The following is a 21,121-nucleotide window of genomic DNA, read 5'->3' on the forward strand; positions in this document are numbered from 1 at the left end:
TTGGCCTCCGCGTAAAAAAGATCGACGCAGAAATGCACTATGCAACGACGAGGTTTCGCAAGGGTCTCAATTTTTCCATTAATTTCAGCTCGGAGCAGGCATCCGAGCCGATTTAACGTTTGAAAAAGAACAATGTGCGATCGAATACGACCAGGCGAGCATTTTCCCGATCGCGATCGAGACACTGATCGAGAGAGTCAAAAAGAAGAAACGATTTAATTCTCACGGAGGAAAACCTTGTCCACCGGCTGGCCGTGGAAAAATAAACAACACGCGACATTTACTTTTTGCAGCTTTGGCAATGCACCGCTTTTGCATTTCCATCGATAACGGCCGAAACACCGCCATACCAAGACTCGGGATCCCCTTTTCCCGAGCCACAGCTGGGTACTTTTCCTTAAATTCAATCGCATCGCCACAGCGACGGTGTTCACGTTTCATCACACACGAGTATCGCGTAACATCAACCGAGAGAGCGACGGAATAGAAAATTCTCCTTTGAGTCGATTCGCGCTTTCACGCGGAAATTGGAGAAAAGCTGCCAGGGAGAACCGGGATGGACGCAGAAAAGTTTGCGAGGTCGTTCGATCGAAAAACTTTGTCTCGGATGTCGGGAAAAAATTTAAGTCTCGTACACATTGAACTATCGACAAATTCGAGGAAATTCCATTCATCCGGTGACGTCGGCACCGACGCCTCGCACATCGACGGAACATTTTCTACGTGCATTCGCATTCGTCGTCCAATGTGCATGCAACGGTACAGTTACGTCATCCTTTTCGACTAACCTAAGCTATGCACACCGATACGACAATGTACCGATAAAAACATTCTTTCGTCATATCATTCAAATCGCAACATTTATTCTACGAATAGTTAGAAAACAGACGGAACAAAGAAGTAGCCAACGCGGAACCATCGACCATTTCCAAAGGACTCTAATCTGATCTAGGTTAGGGATGGCTTGAAAAATCACTAACAGTAATTTTTTTAACCGACTTCGAAAAGGAGGAGGTTACTCAATTCGACTTGTATATTTTTTTTTCACGGTGATCACACAATCACGATCGCAGTCGTAATTAAACTTCGATCACGACCGTGATCCGGAAGATGGCGTTTCAGAAGCGGTTCGTGTTAATTGTTATCGTTAGTGTCTCGCTGTCTTCCCTTAGCGGAAATTCGAGAAACTACAAAAAATGAGTCAAATGTAAATTGTATTAAAATTATATAAACGTTGCTTCTAGACCATATTATAATACATATATAATCTAAGAACAACATAATTTGTGAAAAGTGAATGTTCTCTACCAATCAGAAGCGATCACGAAGAATCACGAATTACAAAAATCATCGTGATTGAGAACGAACGTGATCGAATCACTCGTGATTCGAAATTAGCAGTTCACGCCATCTCTAATCTAGGTAAAACGGTCGTCAATTTTACGCGACGCAAAAAGATCAGTTATCTCTCCATCTTATGATCCACCGTCTTTTGGACATCTTCAGCAATCGTTTCAACGCATTCCGCGAACGGACAGAACGAGTCCAGAAGCCGCGACCGAGCGGCATATTCCTTTTTGCAATGTGAAATTACGGTTCTCTTTCTCTAACTTGTCATTATCCAGGCCGCGAGGCCACATAAGACGAACACAGGACACGCGGGTACGCGGACTCCAACTTTCCCTCCAATCGAGATACAACGACGACTTGTTTCCTTTCAAAGTTACGTGCCGTGCCGTGTCCTGTGCTACGCACTCTTCTCCCACGATTACCTTGCGAGTCATTCGCAAAGGGAGATTCGTCAAATTACAGTTCGTAATTTCCATTTAAAATTCTCGCCGCAAACCGAGCTAAGTTGAACGAAACGAAACGAAACGAACCAAGAGCGACAAATTGCCAAGGATCGTCAAGTATCGACTATCACTTGGGCAAATGGAGGAAAATAAAACTAAAATTAAGCTACGTATAAATTAAAATAAATATGTATCGGGTTGTCCCAAAAGTTTCTTCCATTTCATTAATAAGTAGACTGCGGATCTTTATGCATTTATAGGAAATGCGAATGTCCAAGAAACTACAAGATGCAAGCAATATGCAAGAATATAAAAAAGATTGAAAGTAAAGTTCACGTTACAATATTTGCAGAATAAAAGAAATTCCTATTTAGGTTCAATTTTTTTAGGCACGTTCGCGAAGATTTTATTTTGCATAAAGATCCGCAGTCTATTAATAAGTAATACGTACACAATATTTTATGTCCAATGTTACGTTATTGAATTGGGTACGATTCATTTTCCTCCGTTACTGTTACAACATTAACATCTAAGAAATTAGGTTGTCTATTTATAGAAACACTGTCACACGACATAACTGAGTGCAAGTCACGGAAGAAACTTTTGGAACAACCTAATACTGTAAATGTAAAAGGAACTATATAAGAAAGGTGATGGAATTTAAATTTAAGGAGGTGTGTTAGAATATAATAAATAAATTTAAATATAAGCGAAAGCGCCACAATAGGCGCATACGTTAAGCGCGCGGAGATACTTTTTTTCTTTTTCTTTATGTGCGAGCACGTAGTAAACACTCGCTCTGTAGAAGCCGATACGAACAGTCGTTTATTTTTCCTATCCACGAAGATATTTAACAAAAACAAAGTCGAACATCGTTGCCAAATACAGCTCCTCGGGTGCTCCGGAGTTGGACGTGCTCGATAGAGACGTAACAGGTGTGGACTAGCCAAAAGAGTTCTCGCACGGCACGCGTTCGTCGGCCGACAACTTTTCGACGACTAGCCACGGCCTCTCGAGCGGCGAATGCGTGGAATAAATATACCGTGACACCTGGACGAGTACAATGAGGGTGAACTTCCACTTTGTCCCGCGAATAATAAACTTCCCGGCACCGAAGGCCAGGGCACAGCACGGCGTAGCGAGACAAGGCGAGGGATTCGGGCAAATCGGCACCGACCGAACCCTTGAGAATGCTTCTCGGAAACGTTTCTTTGTTAGGCTGCGCCTTGCTTGCGGTTACCGAGAGACAGTCGAACAAGCGTCTCGAACTGAGACCCCCTAGAGCGATTTCCATCTCTCGTACTCGGTACAGTACAAGCGAGCGAAAATGACCGGGCGTGCGAATGCACACTCTTCTACTTGCATTTATCGTGGAATTCGACACGCTCCGACGACAACGTCGATGATCATTCTCGGAAACTCTCCTTCGGACCAGAGACGGGCAAAAACCCTTTGGAAAATATTCGAAAGAAGAAACGAGACAAACATATCGGCAAACTTCGGATTTATTCGAAGCCTAGAGTTTTGCCCATCTCAGCACTCCAAAGGTCTAAAGCATCGTTTAGTTTAGTTTTTAGAACTCGATTCGTTCTGCGCGAATTTTCATTATGTTTCGCCGTCCGTGCACTTTGCCGGAAACTGTGTTTGTTCGAGTCGAGCGTGCCGTATGGCGGACTTAATAACCGGTTTAACGTATTCTTCCAGCGACACGATGGAGAAAGAGAGAGAGAGAAAAAAAAGTTCGTTCCATAAATGGATTAGTTCCACGAGAGCGAGAAGCGCGGGTTTCCAGGTATTCGCCAACTCGGGCAAAAAAAAGAAAAAAATGGCGAGAAATTGCATCAGCTTGCACGAATGTCGGACATGCCATTCAAATTGGCCCTCGAAAGCGTAACTCGGAAGACAGAAACGAAACCATGGGAAATTGTTCGCGATACATCCGGCTCGTCGGGAGGATCGCGACGCATGATTTTTTCGTCGCCCTTCGTCGAGGTCACCAGCCAAGAAATGGAAACAAGTTATGCTCGCGTCGCGACGTCCAAGAATATGTATATCAATTGCTCGAACGACGAGTCGCGTCGTTTAACCTTTGTCTCACGAAAACAAACGCGCGTTCGTGATTCAAACATTTCGAACGCAACGTTACGGTCGATGCATCTTCGACGAAACCAATTATTTCTTATTCACGTTTGCAGACTTCAGCGCATCGATATCCGTGTTCGCATTCTTTTTATTAAGTCGCGACATATTCGCAAATGCGCGTACGATACTTCTTTTAAGCTCGATACGATTAATTATACAGCGAGTGTAGAATGTATTCGTACATCGATCAATTTACAAAAAAACTTTTGTGTGAAATTGTAGTTTCTTAACTTTTTTTTTTTATAACCAATGATATTTTACATATTCTCGAAAATCCCTAGAGCAGATATAGTCCGAGAAACAATTACTAGTTTATATAATTTGCAAAATTAACAAGAAAATATGAAAAACCGGCAGAAATAAAGAAGAAACAAGTATTCGTACGGTTCTTATAACGAACCATTTACAGTAGAGTTTGTAACATAAACACATCAGTTTATTGCTTCGTATAAATTAGCAAACATGAAATTTCTAGTAAAAAAGTCTTAAAAAATGCTGTAATAGAGTAGTGGAAGAAGATCCCACCTCGAATAACATCGACATTTAATTAATTACAACCTAGAAGAGTTGAAGTAATTATAAAATCAAAAAGAAATTCCACGAAGTATTAATTATTTATAAATTAATGTAAATTTCGTTTTTTTTTTTTATGAAGTTTAAACTAACTAACTAATTTTAAAGTTTTTAATGAAAACACCATTGACTCACCATTCGATGCTCCTATAGCCCCGTAGACAGCAATGAAGGGCTTTGAACGTTCCGATGTTGGCATATTCCGTCGACACGACCTCCTTCGTGAATCTCAAACCACCTGGCAAATTGTCGAATTTGTGCATGGAACAATAGTCCTTCAATTCGTTGGCTTGGCAGATCGTGGTCAGAAACGAAAGAACGATCAGGCCACATTCCACCGGTGTCGTCATTTTCCGAGACTTCATCGAAGAAATAGTTTACGAAGAAAACACTTCAAAGCCCGCGTTTCGCGAATCCAAGAACCGCCATGATCGATTTCTCAGAATGGAAATCGCGTTCCCACGATATATCGATGCACACGTTTCGCCGTCAAAGGATATCGATATATCTCGGCTCCGTTACCGATCGCGGAAAAACGTGTTGTTACGCGGGAGAAGGAAGAAGAAAGACTCTCGTCGGTTACGAGTACACGTCGACGAACAAGCTTGACCGATCCTCGCAATATTTGTCGTCAAACACAAACCACTTCGTCCTGGACGCGAGGCTGCGTGTTTACTTGTCGAGATTTCGAATGGGTCGGGTACGGTGCACGTCCGTTACGCGTGAACCGACAAACTATTCGACCGTTTACTCGCCTCTTTCAAGTACATTCTTTTCGATAAATCTTCGTTCAATATTTAATAGTCCTTTCGATTCCGACGAAATTTCCAATAAATTCGAATGTTAACGCTTCTCGACAAATATCGAAGTCACGCGAATCGTTTTGAAAAGCATTTGGAACGTTGCACTCGGGTATCACTTGTCACGTTACAACACACAGAATCGATTCGAACAAACTATGCTTTTCCCGTAAAAAAGAATAAATATTAAACGATCAACTAGTCAACTCACGAACGTACATTCGCCGCAAACTATCATTACGCGTAACTACGAAGCATGCACGATGGGGGCCGGCGGCTTACTGTCAGTTTTTCTTCGCATGACTCCTAAGAAGATTACGCGCAGGCGCCATAAACAAATAACTCTCATGCGCAGTGTTTGCAGCTGTGGCGGCTCAACGAACCTAACAATTTATCGACGAGCGGCGCCACCTTACTGGACAAATGGCGCTGGCGAACCACTGGCAGCACCATCGGAAGCCGAGGAAACAAGTGTTGGTTTAATTTCAATGTTATATCTTTTCGATAAAGTTTTATGTTAAACAATTGTGTTACAAGAATACGTGCGATCGCTAACAGCCTTAATATCTGCAATTTTGCAGATGCGCAATCTATTAGGTTGTCCCAAAAGTTTCTTTCGCTTTATTAATAAGTAATACATACACAATATTTTATGTTTTACGTTACATTACTGAATTGTGCACGATTCATTTTGCTCCATTACTGTTACATGATTTTTTTTTTTTTAAAGAGGGAGGCGGTAAAGCAGGTTTAAAGGATAGAAATGTAAATGGAGAAATGTAAGAAAATTATTAAACGTGATTGCAATATAGGATAAGGATTAGATAGAAAAAAGAAAAAAAGTTTATTTTGTTTTACTTTATATCATTTTATTTTGTTTTGCCATGTTTTTTTTCTTGGAGTACCAAAAATAACAAGGACTGGTTAATTTAATATAATATTATACGATATACTCAGATGTAAATGCAACATCTACCAAATATGTAATTGTGTTATTTAAGCATTAAGAAGAATTAAGAGATAAGTTAGACAAGTAATACTACATTTGGAAGAGTTATATTTTTATATCACAGAGCTATGTGTGTACCTTCATATTAAGGAGACGTATGTTTCAAGAAATGTGTAAACAGTCCGTTAGGACTACATAATGTTTAAATAAAGAAAAAGAAAGAAAGATAGTTTAGTAAAGAGAAGGGCGACAGCGAGTAGGGCAGAGAGTTATGTGCATAAGCTGTGGGAATAGAAACATAGACGGCGCCACCGTCTACACGGAGATTCGCGGAATCAAATCTGGCATCTCTGATCTCCGCATTTCTGCTGAAAACGCGGAGATCTCCGCGCTTTTGGCAACCCTGCTTTCTTAGCCTTCAATTTATATTATTTAAGAACAATTGACTCGAATGGTCTGTCGCTTCTTAGGAGGGGAATGCCGACAGCTTGCGACAGCCTATAAAACTGAAGTCACTTGTATAGGGCGATTTGCTTGATTCTACACCTTCTACTCGTCAATCTTGCATAAAAGATTCCGTACAATCACCCATATACCATATCATAGAACAAGAAGAATATTCCGAGACACACAAAATATAACGTATGAAACATTACAAGCAATATCAGCCAGATCGTAACAAGTTTTCCGATCTCTCGTTAACACGAAGAATTTCATAAAAATGTAATAAAGCGATACAAATTTTCATTTTCATGCTATAGATAACTATTTTTTCGTTTAAGACGTTCTCTCTGCGTCGTTAAAAGGTAATCTTTTCATTAATCAATATTCGTAACAAGATTTCGCAGCAGAAAATACTTAGACACCCCGTAGATATTACAAAGTGAATTTCGGCACGTAGGCTGCTTCGTTCTGATTGGAGGACCGTTCGATGGATGGCGCTTGATTGGCGCTCGAGTGCGCCGTGGCGTTGTCCCGTGGCGCCGCCTAGCGATGCTTGGCGGAAATAGTGTAGAGCTCGAGACGGTGGCAGCCAGTCTGTTTCGAGAGCTCGGGGTGGAAGGACGTCGCGGGGCGGTGCTTGTAAATGTCAACCGGCAGAGGATTGTTTTGTTATGCTTTGATGTCGTCCGCGTAAACCCATCGCGGTATCGAACGTCAGTCTGTTCGCGAGTGTTTTCGCGTAACAGTCGACCGCGATATCGTTCGAACCTTTCGCTCCCGGGAGCGATAATCTCGACCGGTCTTCCGCGTAGACTCCGAAAAGTGTGTCAAAGTCGATGTAACGTGTTCTGTGCATCCATAGTCAGCGTAGCTGTGAGTGCCCCTAACGTTTCGGATAACGACTTCTGCAGAAAAAATGGTGAGTTACGATTCTCTTAACGAACAAATTTCGCAACGTCGAAATCGCGTATTATGTAACACGGTGAAAGAAATCCTCACTCAGATGGAAACAATCGCGATTATTTAGGCCGATCCTGTCAACTGTTACGCGTCGGTAAATCGCGGGTCCATTGTTAATTCGTTGGCGGGGTCGCACGATTGAGATCGCGCGTGAATGAATCTCTGGCGGTGGCTGCACGCCGATGTGACAGCTTCGTAGAGTAATCAAGGTTATTACGTTCCTCTTGCCGTGCCTTATGAATGAGTACCTGTTCTCCGTGGTCTTTACTCGACGAAGTCGTAGAAATATCATCGGATGCTGCGCCTTCATAGAAAATAACACGTACGTGAGAGGACAAAAGTATCGGCATGGTCGCTTTTCTTTTTACCACCAAGTAGCGTTGGGAACATTATTCTTCGAATTTAATTAACAAAAATATCGAGATCTGTTGATTTCATTCTTTCGTTTTAGCGTTTCGTCGTGCGATAATATTTACAAATCGATTCAAATACATAAGTTTATATTTGGAGTAAATAGAACTGAAGTAAATCTTCTTTTATTCTCGTCTAAAACCGACGATGTTGATGTTTCATATTTGACATTGTACATCGAAAATATCTTGCAACAATCTGTCGAAATCTGTTTGTTAGCATTCCGGTATAGTCACTTGATCAGTTGATCACATTTAAACGGGTTTCACGTTGGGAAGTTTCGAGTTTAGCTTACGCATAGGATTGAAAAAGCTCCGGTCGATTTTGAGAATTTTCTCGCAACGTAAGCATCTTCGGTGTATTTATCAGATGTACTCGGAGTGGATTTAGCATTCAGACGGAGTCATTGCCACGCTTTATAAATATTCAATCGTTCTATAAACGCGACTCGTGTCGCATCACGTGCAGAACTTTGCGTAGCATTTGTTGTTGATATACTTCCTAAGAGTTCGATGTTTTATACCTAAACACTCGAAATCTCGAAACCATTAAACTTTGATACTTTCGGTAGATATATAGAAAGTAGTATTTAGAAAAATTAATATTAACAAAATTTGTATGAAAATTATGCTTAGCGATAATTTGGTAAGAACCTTGTTAGGTCTCGATGTTAAAACAAATGCAAAGTAATTGTCGCTTTCTACTGTTAGATGTGACTTTTAATTTTAAAAACGACACGAATGAAGTATAAGATGTTTACAATTTTATTCATAGAGTGTAATGAAATTACATTTTTCAATTTCACTACACTCTGGGAGAGGGAAGTTGATATGGACATTTTGTTATCGGTAGTCTTATCTCTACTCGAATGACACCCCGTCCCTTCCCCCATGTTAAGGGTTAAAGAAATGAACATTCGCAATCAGAGAAGGGCAAGAGCCTAGGGTTCGAATAAATCTGAAGTTTGCCGACATGTTTGTTCCATTTCCTCTTTCGAACATTTTCCAAAGAAGGAAACGCGGCAAACTTCAGATTTATTCGAAGCTTAGGGTTTTGCCCATTACTGTTCGCAATCAGAGAAGGGGTTGCTTCCTTGACCCCTTGTAGTGTCCTAAGTGCGTCACTGGTGGTGCCCCCTGTCTTTGCCCAACAATAAAGTTACATTTCTAACATGAAGACTGTATAAGGAGTCCTAACTGTGTAGTGTAGTCAAAATCCCGAGCTGAAGTTATGAATACTTCTACCACTCGAGGCGCAAGTGAGCACAGACTACGATATATACAGGGTGTCCCAAAAATGTTGGAGGTCCTTGAAAGGGGTGGTTCAGGAGGTGATTTGAAACAACTTTTTCCTTAGTGAAAATGTTGTCCGAAATTTCGTTAAGGAGTTAATAACAGAAAACCCCGAACCAATCAGAGCGCGAGTATGCCGGTTGAGCGTAGGTTACGTGATAGGCGGCCGCGCTCATACGCTACCGCGGGCGCTCCACCAGCGTACTCGCGCTCTGATTGGTCACTGTTTTCCGTTAATATCTCCTCAACGAAGCCTCGGACAACATTTTCGCTAAGGAAAAAGTTGTTTCAAATCACCCCCCGAACCACCTCTTTCAAGGTGTTACAACATTTTTGGGACATCCTGTATATATGTCATATGCTTGTAAATGGATATATATGTATTATTATTACATACACATATGACATATACATATATATGTATTATTATTACATACACATATGACATATACATATATATATATATAGAAGGCTGTGCGCACTTGCGCCGCGAGTGGACGAAATATTATTCATAACTTCAAGTTCGGGATTTTGCTAAAAGTTTTCTAGTAACTTTCTTAGGGAGTTGGATCTCCTTATACAGTCTTAATGGTTTCTAAATTGAACGTATCGCGAATCGTGATCTGTGGGTGAAGCTGGCCAGAGAAAACGGTCGCCGTTCTCGGCCATGTTTTGATAGTGGTGTCGACTCGTATCGTGTTGCCAGTCCTGCATCTGCATACACATAACCGTGTTACGGTAATTGCTCGGACGTTACGGGCCGCCCTTAATCGTCCTCATAAATGTAACGACCGTATCATTCACGTGTAACATTGACGGATGTTTCGAGGAAGGTTACCCACGCGATAAATGTAATTACAAGTTTCCCAATTTAAATACATATAAAATTTCCTAATGAATTGTATTCCTCGCAAGAATCGTATCAACTACCGAAAGATTGCCTCGCTCTCATTGTCGCGCAACAGTCGTCCTAATCGTTTCGTCGAACCAACGGTAATCGGAAAAAATCTGTAAATTTGCGATCGCTAAGTCGGATCCAGGATTATCGCGGATCCAAGGGGGAGGGGGAGGGAACGCGAGGCTCGTGGAAGACTTTTCATTCAGAAGTAATGGATTTCCGATAATTACTCGCGCAACTAGGAACCGTCAAAGAATGATGCATACATGCACGAGCACAAGGTTAAAAGTCATGGCTTGGACATTTGTCTTTTCCGCGATGTTAAAGGCTGGTTTACAGATGATGCGTTAAACGTTAACTTTGATCCTTTCATCGTTAACGCTTTAACAACTTGTTACAGACATCGCTGAATCTTCAACTATTAATCCTGGTACGCGAGAGTTTTCCATCTTTTTTATTCAGATTCACAGTTTACCGTATATATACAAATTTTTGGTATTTTAAAATTTAGAAATATTAGGTGAACTGGAAACTAATGTCGTTTATTTTACATTAAATTCGAACAAATTTTTAATAAATTCCCTTTTTTAATCAATTATGTAATCGCCCTCGTTATCAACAGGCTCTTGCCATGTAGTGTGCAAATTTTCAATGCCAGATCGATAAAAATCAACGAGCTAGTACTTTATACATAATCTTTCATAAATAACGAGTGAACATTACAGAAAGTACCGAGACAATTTATACGGTGTTTAGGTCCCTGAATTTTCGCGAAAATAGTTCTCTGTGCAGCTAAGCTCATTGCCAGAAATCGTAGCTCGACAGTTTCGCGACCAGTCACGGGTACGCAGCGCTTTTTGTTCGCTACACATAGAACGAAGAGACGCAGGTTTAAAGAGAGCGAGAGGATCGAAACCCCGCATCACCGTGCTCGCACGGTCGACAGAATCCGTTCGGTGTTGCACTTTGCGATTACTGAACTCCCGATGACCGGTTGGAAGTTCCCAGATTGCTTTTGCCGCGTAAATACGGCCGCCAGTCGACCATCGATCCGACAGAAATTTCAGATGACTCGAGCGTTGCTTGGTCAGCGTGTTTCTCAAACTCTTCCATACCGAAGGATCTGCAAACAGAATAGAAATGGGAGTCGGCCAGGGGATTATCAAAGATCGTTGCGATACCGATTCGTTGGGATTTTCGAGTAGAAAATCGATTGAAAGGTATAATGTATAAGGAGATCTAAATCCCTAAGAAAGTTACTAGAAAACTTTTAGCAAAATCCCGAACTCGAAGTTAGGAATATTTCGTCCACTCACGGCGCAAGTGCGCACAGACTAGTATATATATATGTATATGTCATATGTGTATGTAATGATAATACATATATATATGATAATATATACACATATAATATAGTATAGTATATATAGTATAAGTATAATATATATATATCCATTTACGAGACATATGAAATATATACAGGGTGTCCCAAAAAGGTTGTAACACCTTGAAAGGGGTGGTTCGGGAGGTGATTTGAAACAACTTTTTCCTTAGCGAAAATGTTGTCCGAGGTTTCGTTACGGAGATATTAAGCGAAAACCCCGACCAATCAGAGCGCGCGTATTCCGTTGGAGCGTAGGCTACGCGCTAAGCGGCCGCGGTGATACGCTACCGCGGCCGCTCCACCAGCGTACTCGCGCTCTGATTGGTCACTGTTTTCCGTTAATATCTCCTCAACGAAGCCTCGGACAACATTTTCGCTAAGGAAAAAGTTGTTTCAAATCACCTCCCAAACCACCCCTTTCAAGGTGTTACAACCTTTTTGGGACACCCTGTATATATATATATATATATATATACGCGGACGCGTGCCCCGAGTCACACCAGCGAACAATAATCGCTCGTACCTAGATAACGAAGCGTCATATTGAAAGATAACCAAAGTTTCGATTTCTTTTTGCATGAGGAATCGATCCCGAGAAGAAGATTATTCTTCGTTATCGTCCTGTGTAATAACATCGATACGTGGTGCACACGTTGCACTTGGCGTGATACTTTTCAGAGAATCCAGGCCTAGGAAGATTAAATAGGAATCAATGATAAAGTGCGCTGTCTGTTGATTTATACCTTGCTTCCAAGATTAGACTAGATTATATCGATAAATAAATTCGTTTGCACTGTTTATCGACTTCCAGTTCTTTCTTGGTATGTTTGGTAAGGGTATCTAACGACGTAGGCTCCTTTATTTGACCTCCGTCGCATATAATACCGTGCTCGGCAAGTTAGGTTTGACGTCGAATCAGATTTGTTATTGGTCACGCGATTCACAACAAATGACTACCGTCGCGATAAAGGTCGTCGCCAAGGAACGTAAGAGCGACGAGAGCAAACGATAACGCTGCGTACCTAAACGCGAAAGAAAAACGTCGAGTGGCCCGTTCTAAATACAAATGAAGAACGACGGTTACATAGCGTCACGTTATCCCCGGCTGTATTTCAATTATCACGACACGGTATAGAAAATCAATATTTTCGGGCGACGGTGCGTCGCTCTTCGCACAGACAGAAGGCAACGAAACGAATGGAAACAAATGTAATCCGATCGCGCAATTACTCGACGTTATTCAGCACGATTCCCGTCGGTTCTGAATGCTTCTTTAAGTTTCTCGAGGACCTTTCCGCAAACGGCGCGACGTTGAAAAGCGGTCGAGGCACAAAACATTCGTCCTGTGTCGCTTATTTTTCATTCGACCCCATGGATGCGCGTCGAGTAGAACATCGCCAAAGCCGAACGAGCTCCACCGACGAATATTCTGATGCAATTTCTCGCATTCGGATGGCAACAAGCGAGCCGTCGAGTGTTTGGGCGCTTAATACGGAGCCATGGTAACCAGGATACAGAGGACCCGGGGTACCATTTGTTTAGACAATTTAACGGTCTCCTGGAAACGACGTCGTCGCTGTTCGTCGACGTCCCGTGGAAGGATGAGGTTGGCTCGAACGCATGCGCGCCTGTGCCAGTCGATAACACCACCGATACGGTGGTACCAGCACCGAGGGGACCAGCCTCGTTGCCAGCTGCAACACTGACACACCGATCCACATTGCTGATCGCGATCCCAGCCACCAAACTCCCCGGACCAAACATGCTTTTAATCATCTCAAATGCACCGACAGGGACGTCGTTAAAGATTAGGGTCTCGTCGAAACTGTTCGATGCCTCCTATCTACTCGTTTCGATCGGTTTCGAGGCTCAGTTTCGAGTTGCACAAATTCGAGAATCTGCATAGTGGCTGACGGAGACTGGTAGTCGATGATAGAAGATGAAGAATCTTAAGAGATAGGTGTGAAGGTTGTTTAGAAATTGAGAGTAGTCAAACTTGTTCAAAGTCTCGTATGGTCGTGCTTTTCTTTTTTATTTTTGAAGCTTTTAAATCTCAAAGGAGAGATTTATTCGCTTTACATGTTGTTGACGATGTATGTGTAGAACTAAATTTTGTTAACATGGCTGGAATTATGCATTGATATTACAGTTCTTCAAAAAAGACATAACACAAATACACGCCGCAACGTTCGGTTTAGTAATCAAAACAGACATATTGATGGGCAAATATAATTTAAGTTTACAGAGTTGCTGTAACAGTTTGACTCTTTCTCCCTTTCGAAGAGTGTACACTGCCAAACAATGTGATCAATGCTCTGATAATCATAATCACACCAACACTTAGAATATAGTCGTGCTTTAATCAGTCTTGAAGGCCTCCGGGCTTCTACAAATTCTCTATTCTAGACATTATCTGGTAGACTTCTAATTGACGAAGACTGAAGACGCTTAAGCTCATCTGGGAGCATCTTGTACGCTTTGTTGTTAAAGATTAGTAGTCGATGAACCTGTTTAGAGACCTCTATGTCCTTGTTCCGATCGGTTTTGAAATCCTCGAGGGTCTCACAAATTTACTAACCTAGTCATTAATTGTAAGAGGTAGCCTTGTTCGAGGGTCAGGATGGCCCAAAATAGCGTGAGCGCCAGGTGATTAGAACTAATTTTAACCATTAATGAGTTTGGAGTGGTCAACACCAAGGGTCATGTCTCATCGATAGATGTATGGAATATTTAGTTGCCATTAAAAATTGATATATGTATTTATAGCCGAGCCGAACATCAAAGCTTGTCTGCGAATCTTTTCCTTTTTTAAAGACTGTTCTATCCATTTAAAAATATAGTCTATTAATTGTACGTTATTTGTATCACCACTGTATTGTAAAAATTGTAAAACGAAATGGATCCTATAGGATCTTAAGAGCTAAAAAAAAAAAAAATATGGAATATAGAATATAGATTTCTAGAACATTAAATGAAAACCTTCTTCTGTAAATCTTCTCCAATGTATTCCCAGGTCGGAGTTAATTAAACATCGTTGTCTTCGTCCAATAAAACGTTGAGTCATTTTTTTCCGGACAATCCGACCAAGCCACGGGTGAACGTCTTGCTTCCGCTAAACTAACGTGCCGGAATAGGTAACTTGGAAAGCTGCGGAGGTTTAAGAGACTGAAAAAAGGTCTATTGTTCTCCGTTTTGCACGCAGAGGGTCTCGAGAAGCTTAACGGACCTGAATTCGCGAGCGCAAATGCTAATAACCGAATTAAAGGTTGTCGCGACTAAACGACCGACGAAACGTCAAACGAAAGGTTGAACGTTCGTACGAACGTGGACGGACAATGTTCCGAGTGCAATCTGTTGCTCCGTACAAGTCCCCTTCGCGGCAGCTAATGGGAGCCTGTCTGCTTCTCTAATCTCTATTATGCTGTAACAACCTTCGAGTAATCGCCGCGATTTCTGACCGAAGACTTAAAGGGGACTAGCCAGTCGAATTGCTCAGAAATGCTTCCTAATCGACCCGGCAATTACGGTGCCGATAATATTTTCTCGTCAGATTAGTGGCAGTTTTCGTATTACGGTCCATAGTATTAGGTCGTCCCATAAGTTCGTACCAAAAACTGTGTTCGTGATCTTTTTGATTCAATAGTTTATTTGAAGTGCATGGGTACAGTTTTTCAGTTTACACTGTCTTTCTTTACAATTTTTACAATATGTATCTTAAATATATGTCTATCCTTTTGGTATCCTATTTTATCTACGTATCTGTATGTTAATTTTACTGCGCGTTCGTGCTTACCCTAAGAGACTCTCATAGTTTGCGTGATATCCATGTATACATGTATACGAGTTCGTTTCATCTGTATTCGTCTCGGAATCGAATTCCAGAAATACGGACAATTATATACCAGACTTTCGAGAACGGTAGCAGGAGTATAAGTGCCATAAACTTTTAGGACGATCTAATATCGTTTAGGTGGTTGGATTCGTCTCGATCCCTGCCATCGTGTCGCGTTCATAAAACTATGCAACGTGCAAGCTCCACCCTAATCTGCTCGGTGGTTTTCGTATACCTTCGAAACGAGCCCTTTCTCTATCGCCTCGTACTAGCATGCGCGTTCAACATCGGACGGCTGTTCGCAGACAGTGCATTTCCGTCGGATTTTGCATGATCCCGTAAGACGAGCACCTGTTTCGCTTCCTACATATCCGAAACGTGGTGGAAATCAGGCTAACGGTCCTTTCGGAGAAAGGACAACTCGTTTCTCTTGTTCGTTACCTAGATTAAGCTCGGCCAAGGTAAAAGTCGACGCGCGATCGACGCACGTGCGCCTAAAATACGTCGCCCGAAGGGCCCTTTCTCTTCCCGAACATTCGTTAAACGCCTCGACGGATCTCCGTCGGGAATCTTTGTTTTTCTTCGATTGTCCTCTCCCCCGTCTCGGTTTCGATCCGCGAAAGCAGACGAGACTCGGGACACAGGCGCCAGGACTCCAGAAATACACCCTGCCAGATCGAGCTAGTTAAAAACAGCGAATCCGTGATTCAGTGTGTTCGAGGTACGACGACACCGCCGCGTCTAATTCGAGTCGAATTTTAATTGTACGACCATCTGACTCATCCGGGAAATTTCAGTCGCGTCTGACTAAGCTTTCCTTAAGAAAGGGACCGCTCTTCTGTTGTTTTCTTTTTCTGGCGGAATGCGCGATTTTATGTTGATTTCTCTGTTCCTCGATACCTCCCCAACGATGTCCCATTTGGAAAGTTCCGCGTGAACTGCCGCAACACCTCTCCCCCTCGTCTTTAATGCCTGATTTATGCGTCGTTACGCGTATTTAACGACAACATAACGATGCCTGGCTCCGCTGTTTTCGTCTCCGTTTTACAGTTTAATTAACGAACGTTTTCGCATTCATCGGACAACTTTCACCCTCCTTTCGCGGCGGTCGGTCACTCGCTACGAGCCTTAATTCGGTTATTAGCATATCTGTCGGCGAATTGAGCTCATTACGCTTAGAATCTGGCGCCGCTGTGCAAAATGCTCCGCCGCGAATAAACAATGGACGTACCAGCCATTGTTCATGGGGATCTTTGTCCCTACCAGAGTAGACTCGAGTGTTGCATAGGAGAACGGAGAAATCTCGGAGTAAATTCGAATCAACGGGGATCGTCGTACCTTTCTTTTACGCTCGGTTCCGCGTGGTCCGTCTCGAGGATGCTTGGGAATTATTTTCCTGCGAATGGCGGATTCGAGGCATGGAGGATTTAAAGTTATTGCTGTTTGATTGAAAATAGAAGCGAAGAATAGATCACGGTTTTTGAGGTTTTTCGAGGCGAAATACAGTCGAATGCCCGTCGAAACGACTTCCTCCACTTCACACTTTATACATATAAATTATTTGTATACCGGGCTATTTAGAAACAGTCTTTAATTCAAAACAGAAATTTTCGACAGTAGCATATGCCAATCTAGGCTGACAATAATTCCTCCATATTGTTACTAGTAAGAGCCAAGCCTGTTTCCAAAAACTGAACATTGTAAGTAGACAACCATCAATAGAATAAATAAATTCGAAAAGCTAAATACTAGAATTAAAAAGCCTATAAATAGGCTCCCGGTAAATAAAGTGTTAATCACTCTTTTACGTTTCGTGCCAGACTACCCCGATCAATTCTACAATTATCATAGCTTACTGAAAATTTATATTTTTATAGAATCAGATAAAGAAATTGAGAGTTAAACAAAATTATGTCTCGTCTTGTAAACAGTATAGTTATTACTGTAGTCATAAATTAGCATCGGTAGGCTTACCTTTAACAATCTTTCGAACTGCAGAGAGACAAACCAATCCAATAAAACTACCCCTTGCTTTTATCGATTCCATTTTCGTCCAGCATCCGCGATCGGAACAGCTCGCGTCAGGTACGAATAATTGTAAAATCGCTCGTAACGGCGAATCCCTATCCGCGAAGCTATCGCGATTTATTGTTCAACGACGCCTTTATATAATAAAGGTGCCTCGTTTCCAAGACGTTACCTCGCTTTCACTTCTGGTGCGCCGTATCAATTTATCGATGCAGAAACGTAGCTGCGCCTCGTAAAAATTCACACGTGACACGGTCACGGATAGTTAGAGGCATTCGTCGTTCCCGGGGACTTTGTTTCGATTCTTCCGTCCCGTTGTTACCTAACCAGACGAAACGAAACTCGAATACGACGCGACGCTCGACGGAACGCCGAACCTTCTATTTTGCAAATTGGACGCGAAACCGTCGAGGAATCGAGGCGCGCGAACATTACCGATCTACGATGCGATCAGAGGAGAGATTTAATACGCAAGCTGTTCTTTAAGCTCTGAGAATTTGGAGGAAAGGTAGGGATATGTTCTCTAAATTTCGCGGAACAATTTGTAACGGAATCGGTAGGGAACGGAAAGGAAAGTAAAACGTAAATTAACACATTGTTGACCGGTCGCGAGAAAACTCGTGTCTGCACTTGCATTATCTATTTCAATTGATGAAACCCAGGGTGCTATAGAATATCGCGAAAGCTTTGCTCATTCACATTTAGTCCTGTCGGTTTTTCATTTCAATTCGTTATTTTGGTAAAATATAAATAATGTTTTTTGGAGTTTATTTAAACTTGCCGGTCAACAGTGTGTTAAAGGCACGTGAATTCGTGATCGTCGGACATTTTCTGGTCGCAATCCTTACAAATTGAAATTATCTATTATCATACGAAATAACGTACCAAACTCGTGTTAAATGGAAGCCAAAAGGTATCTGCACATATGCAAAATGAAATAACATTATCATTACGATAATTTTATAATATATTCGGCATGCATTATGTATATTTTACGTATGTTGAATATATCATCGATCGTCATAAATGCACAAATAAATATTTCTATTAAAATCAGAGGTATGAATAATGGAACACAAAGGCACAGTATTAATTCTCTCTCTCTCTCTCTCAGTAATTAAAAGTCGGGAATAATTAATTTTTCAATCGAAATTTATTGCAACGATCGTTCGCGAATATTCCACTAAAAAAATTCTTAATAATTGACCAACTTCAGAAAAAAGTTCGAAGCATGTACCTACTTGGTAATTTGAGAGTTACTTACCTACACAAGTGTACGCCATCGAAGACGTCCATCGCGAGCGTTGGGATATCCTTTCGATCCTTTCGATCCTTAATCGTAGACGATAGTCTATCCTTGAAGTCGCCACAGCTTCGGCCGTGCGATCGTCAAGGCTATACCTTCTTTTTCATCGTGTCTCTGTACGCAAGAGTAAGTTTACGGGTCGACAGGTACGTTACATCAGTGTAACGGTATGTTATCGAGCATCATCCCGGTTGACTGCGTCACGAATTCATCGGGTGAACAACTCGATGGAACACAACTCCACTGGGCAATTCCTTTTTTTCTCTTTTTTTTTTCTTAATTCTGGATTTCGCTGGATTCCCAAGACGCGCACAGAAAAACTCAAGCACGCGTTGGTAGATTATGTTCTGTCCAGAGGAGCAACCCGCAGACTTGGGTTAGACTAGATGATTATAGTAGACTTGGGTTAGACTAGATTAGAAACCAGATCTAGTTTACCTAGTCCGAAGCTAAATCTATGTTGCGATAGACACAGATTAAAAAAAAAAAAATCGATTTTTTGAAAGTTCCAACCAGAATACACCCTTAAATACCTCGGTACATTATTCGATCCTTGAAGAAGCTACAAAATGTCGTTTTTTATTCAACAAAGCAGAAACTCCTTAAATCGGTATCATTAAGTATCTCGGTGCATTATTCGATCCCCGAGGAAGGTAGCTGCATCGCGATGCAGCCTGAAACGTCGTAACAACGCATTTCAGTTAATAATGGCAGGGATAACGGGAACGGGACCACTTCACCGGAAAAATAATAATCACGAATGCGTAAGACGCACACGGAAACTGCAATTATTCCTCGGCGTGCGTGCAGCAGTGCAGGATGCGCACCGCTCGGTGCACCGTCGGGATAATCGATGAAACTAAAAGTAAAGTAATATTTTTCCTCGTTTTATATAAATCCGAAGCGAGCCTGAATTTACTTCGCTAGCATTTTTCTTTAACTTTAGTTTACCTTGGCATTTCTCGTTATTATTTTTCGCCGCTCGTGCATATCCAGATCGTCGTTTCAGAATCCGTTTTAATTCACCGAGAATTCTAATAAGGAAATGAAAGCGACGGAGAAGAGTCTATTCATGTAACCGCGGAGATTGAAGCCTCCGAGTTACCTGCAATACTGCACATTGATAAATATTAATGCCGCGAGTGCATATCCTTTAGCACAAATATAGAAAATCTCGACGATAACTACGCTGTTTGCAAGACGAGACATACTTTTATTTAACTCTCAATTTCTTCATCCGATTCTGTAAAAGTATAAATTTTTAGAAAGGTATGATAATTGTAGAATTTACCTCGAATTAATTTCACGTGTAATGATTAAAAACAGAATACAGTAATGTCTTCATAACTGCACAAGCTCGGGGACTGATCTCGTGCAGTTATCGTAGAGTTCGTATATTCTCCGATGTTTGCTGACGAGCTTCAAACGTAGAGAAGGACACAGCGAATAAAGAAGAGGAGGAGAGGATGGTCGAACTGTTGTTACGAAAATTTATTAATACTTTCGGAACAGCGATCTTCCACTCGGTCGCACGCCGTGGAGACTTGCCAGCAAACCGTGGAAAATCGTTTTTTAAACGACCGTCGCGTTGATTGTATACCCTCCTTTTATTTGGGTCAACAGTTAAAACGTTGAACTAAATTAAGAAAACGTTCTTAACGTTCTAACGTATTCCATAGCATTCGAGTTTTATTCAGAAACGAATCCTTTCGAAAAGGCTCACGTTTTCGCACACTTTTGCAATCAGATTCAACAAGACGCAACCAGATTCACGATAATTAGAGTTTAATCGCGATAAGATATCGCGCAAACACTCGTCGTCAACGCTCAAAAAAAGTAAAAAAGATGCGTCATCAGAAACCTCCGATGACTACTTGTTCGCAAGGAAAGAAGTCGAACGATATTCGCGAATCGAGCGAGATTAGTAATAGCAGCGTTTGAATATTTTCAGCCACAGCAAAAGTGAACCGAATGTTTGGCAGCGTTTATGGGAACCACGATCGCCCAGAACAATTTGGTATCGTGTCAAGGCTAGTCCGGTTTAATAATAGAAAATGCTAAGGATTCTCGGGCGAGGAACAGTGGCCTCAAATCTCAAAAATGTTGCCAAAGTATGCGAGCGGCTTTCAGTTTACGCAAGGTTATGCATTCGAGGACGTGAACGATTTTTAAAAAGCGTTTTACACGCGATGGGTTGTTTTAACGTTGAATTAAACTGCGTGAATTATTTGCACTCTTGATCGAACACTTTAGGGATTATAAATATTGACTTTATATTTCAAAGAGAGACTGTATATTTTTACAGGAGA

At 41.6% G+C, this 21,121-nt stretch overlaps 2 protein-coding genes across 2 annotated transcripts in view; one reads left to right on the top strand and one right to left on the bottom strand.

Moving 5' to 3' along the window:
- Positions 1–5,578, bottom strand: part of LOC128878673 (interleukin-1 receptor accessory protein-like 1-B) — a 52,622-nt gene extending 47,044 nt beyond the window's left edge. Inside the window, exon 1 of the mRNA XM_054127059.1 lies at positions 4,644–5,578. Within this exon, the coding sequence (XP_053983034.1) occupies positions 4,644–4,873 (230 nt within the window). The 5' untranslated portion in view covers positions 4,874–5,578. The remainder of the gene's footprint in view (positions 1–4,643) is intronic.
- Positions 5,579–7,297: 1,719 nt separating this feature from the next.
- The window catches only part of LOC128877932 (ADP-ribosylation factor-like protein 4C), a 30,665-nt gene continuing 16,841 nt past the window's right edge, over positions 7,298–21,121 (top strand). The window contains exon 1 of the mRNA XM_054125616.1: positions 7,298–7,620. The gene's annotated coding sequence lies outside the window, so the exon portion shown is untranslated. The remainder of the gene's footprint in view (positions 7,621–21,121) is intronic.

Source organism: Hylaeus volcanicus, chromosome 6 (genome assembly GCF_026283585.1).
Source record: "Hylaeus volcanicus isolate JK05 chromosome 6, UHH_iyHylVolc1.0_haploid, whole genome shotgun sequence".
Classification (NCBI taxonomy): Eukaryota; Metazoa; Arthropoda; class Insecta; order Hymenoptera; family Colletidae; genus Hylaeus; species Hylaeus volcanicus.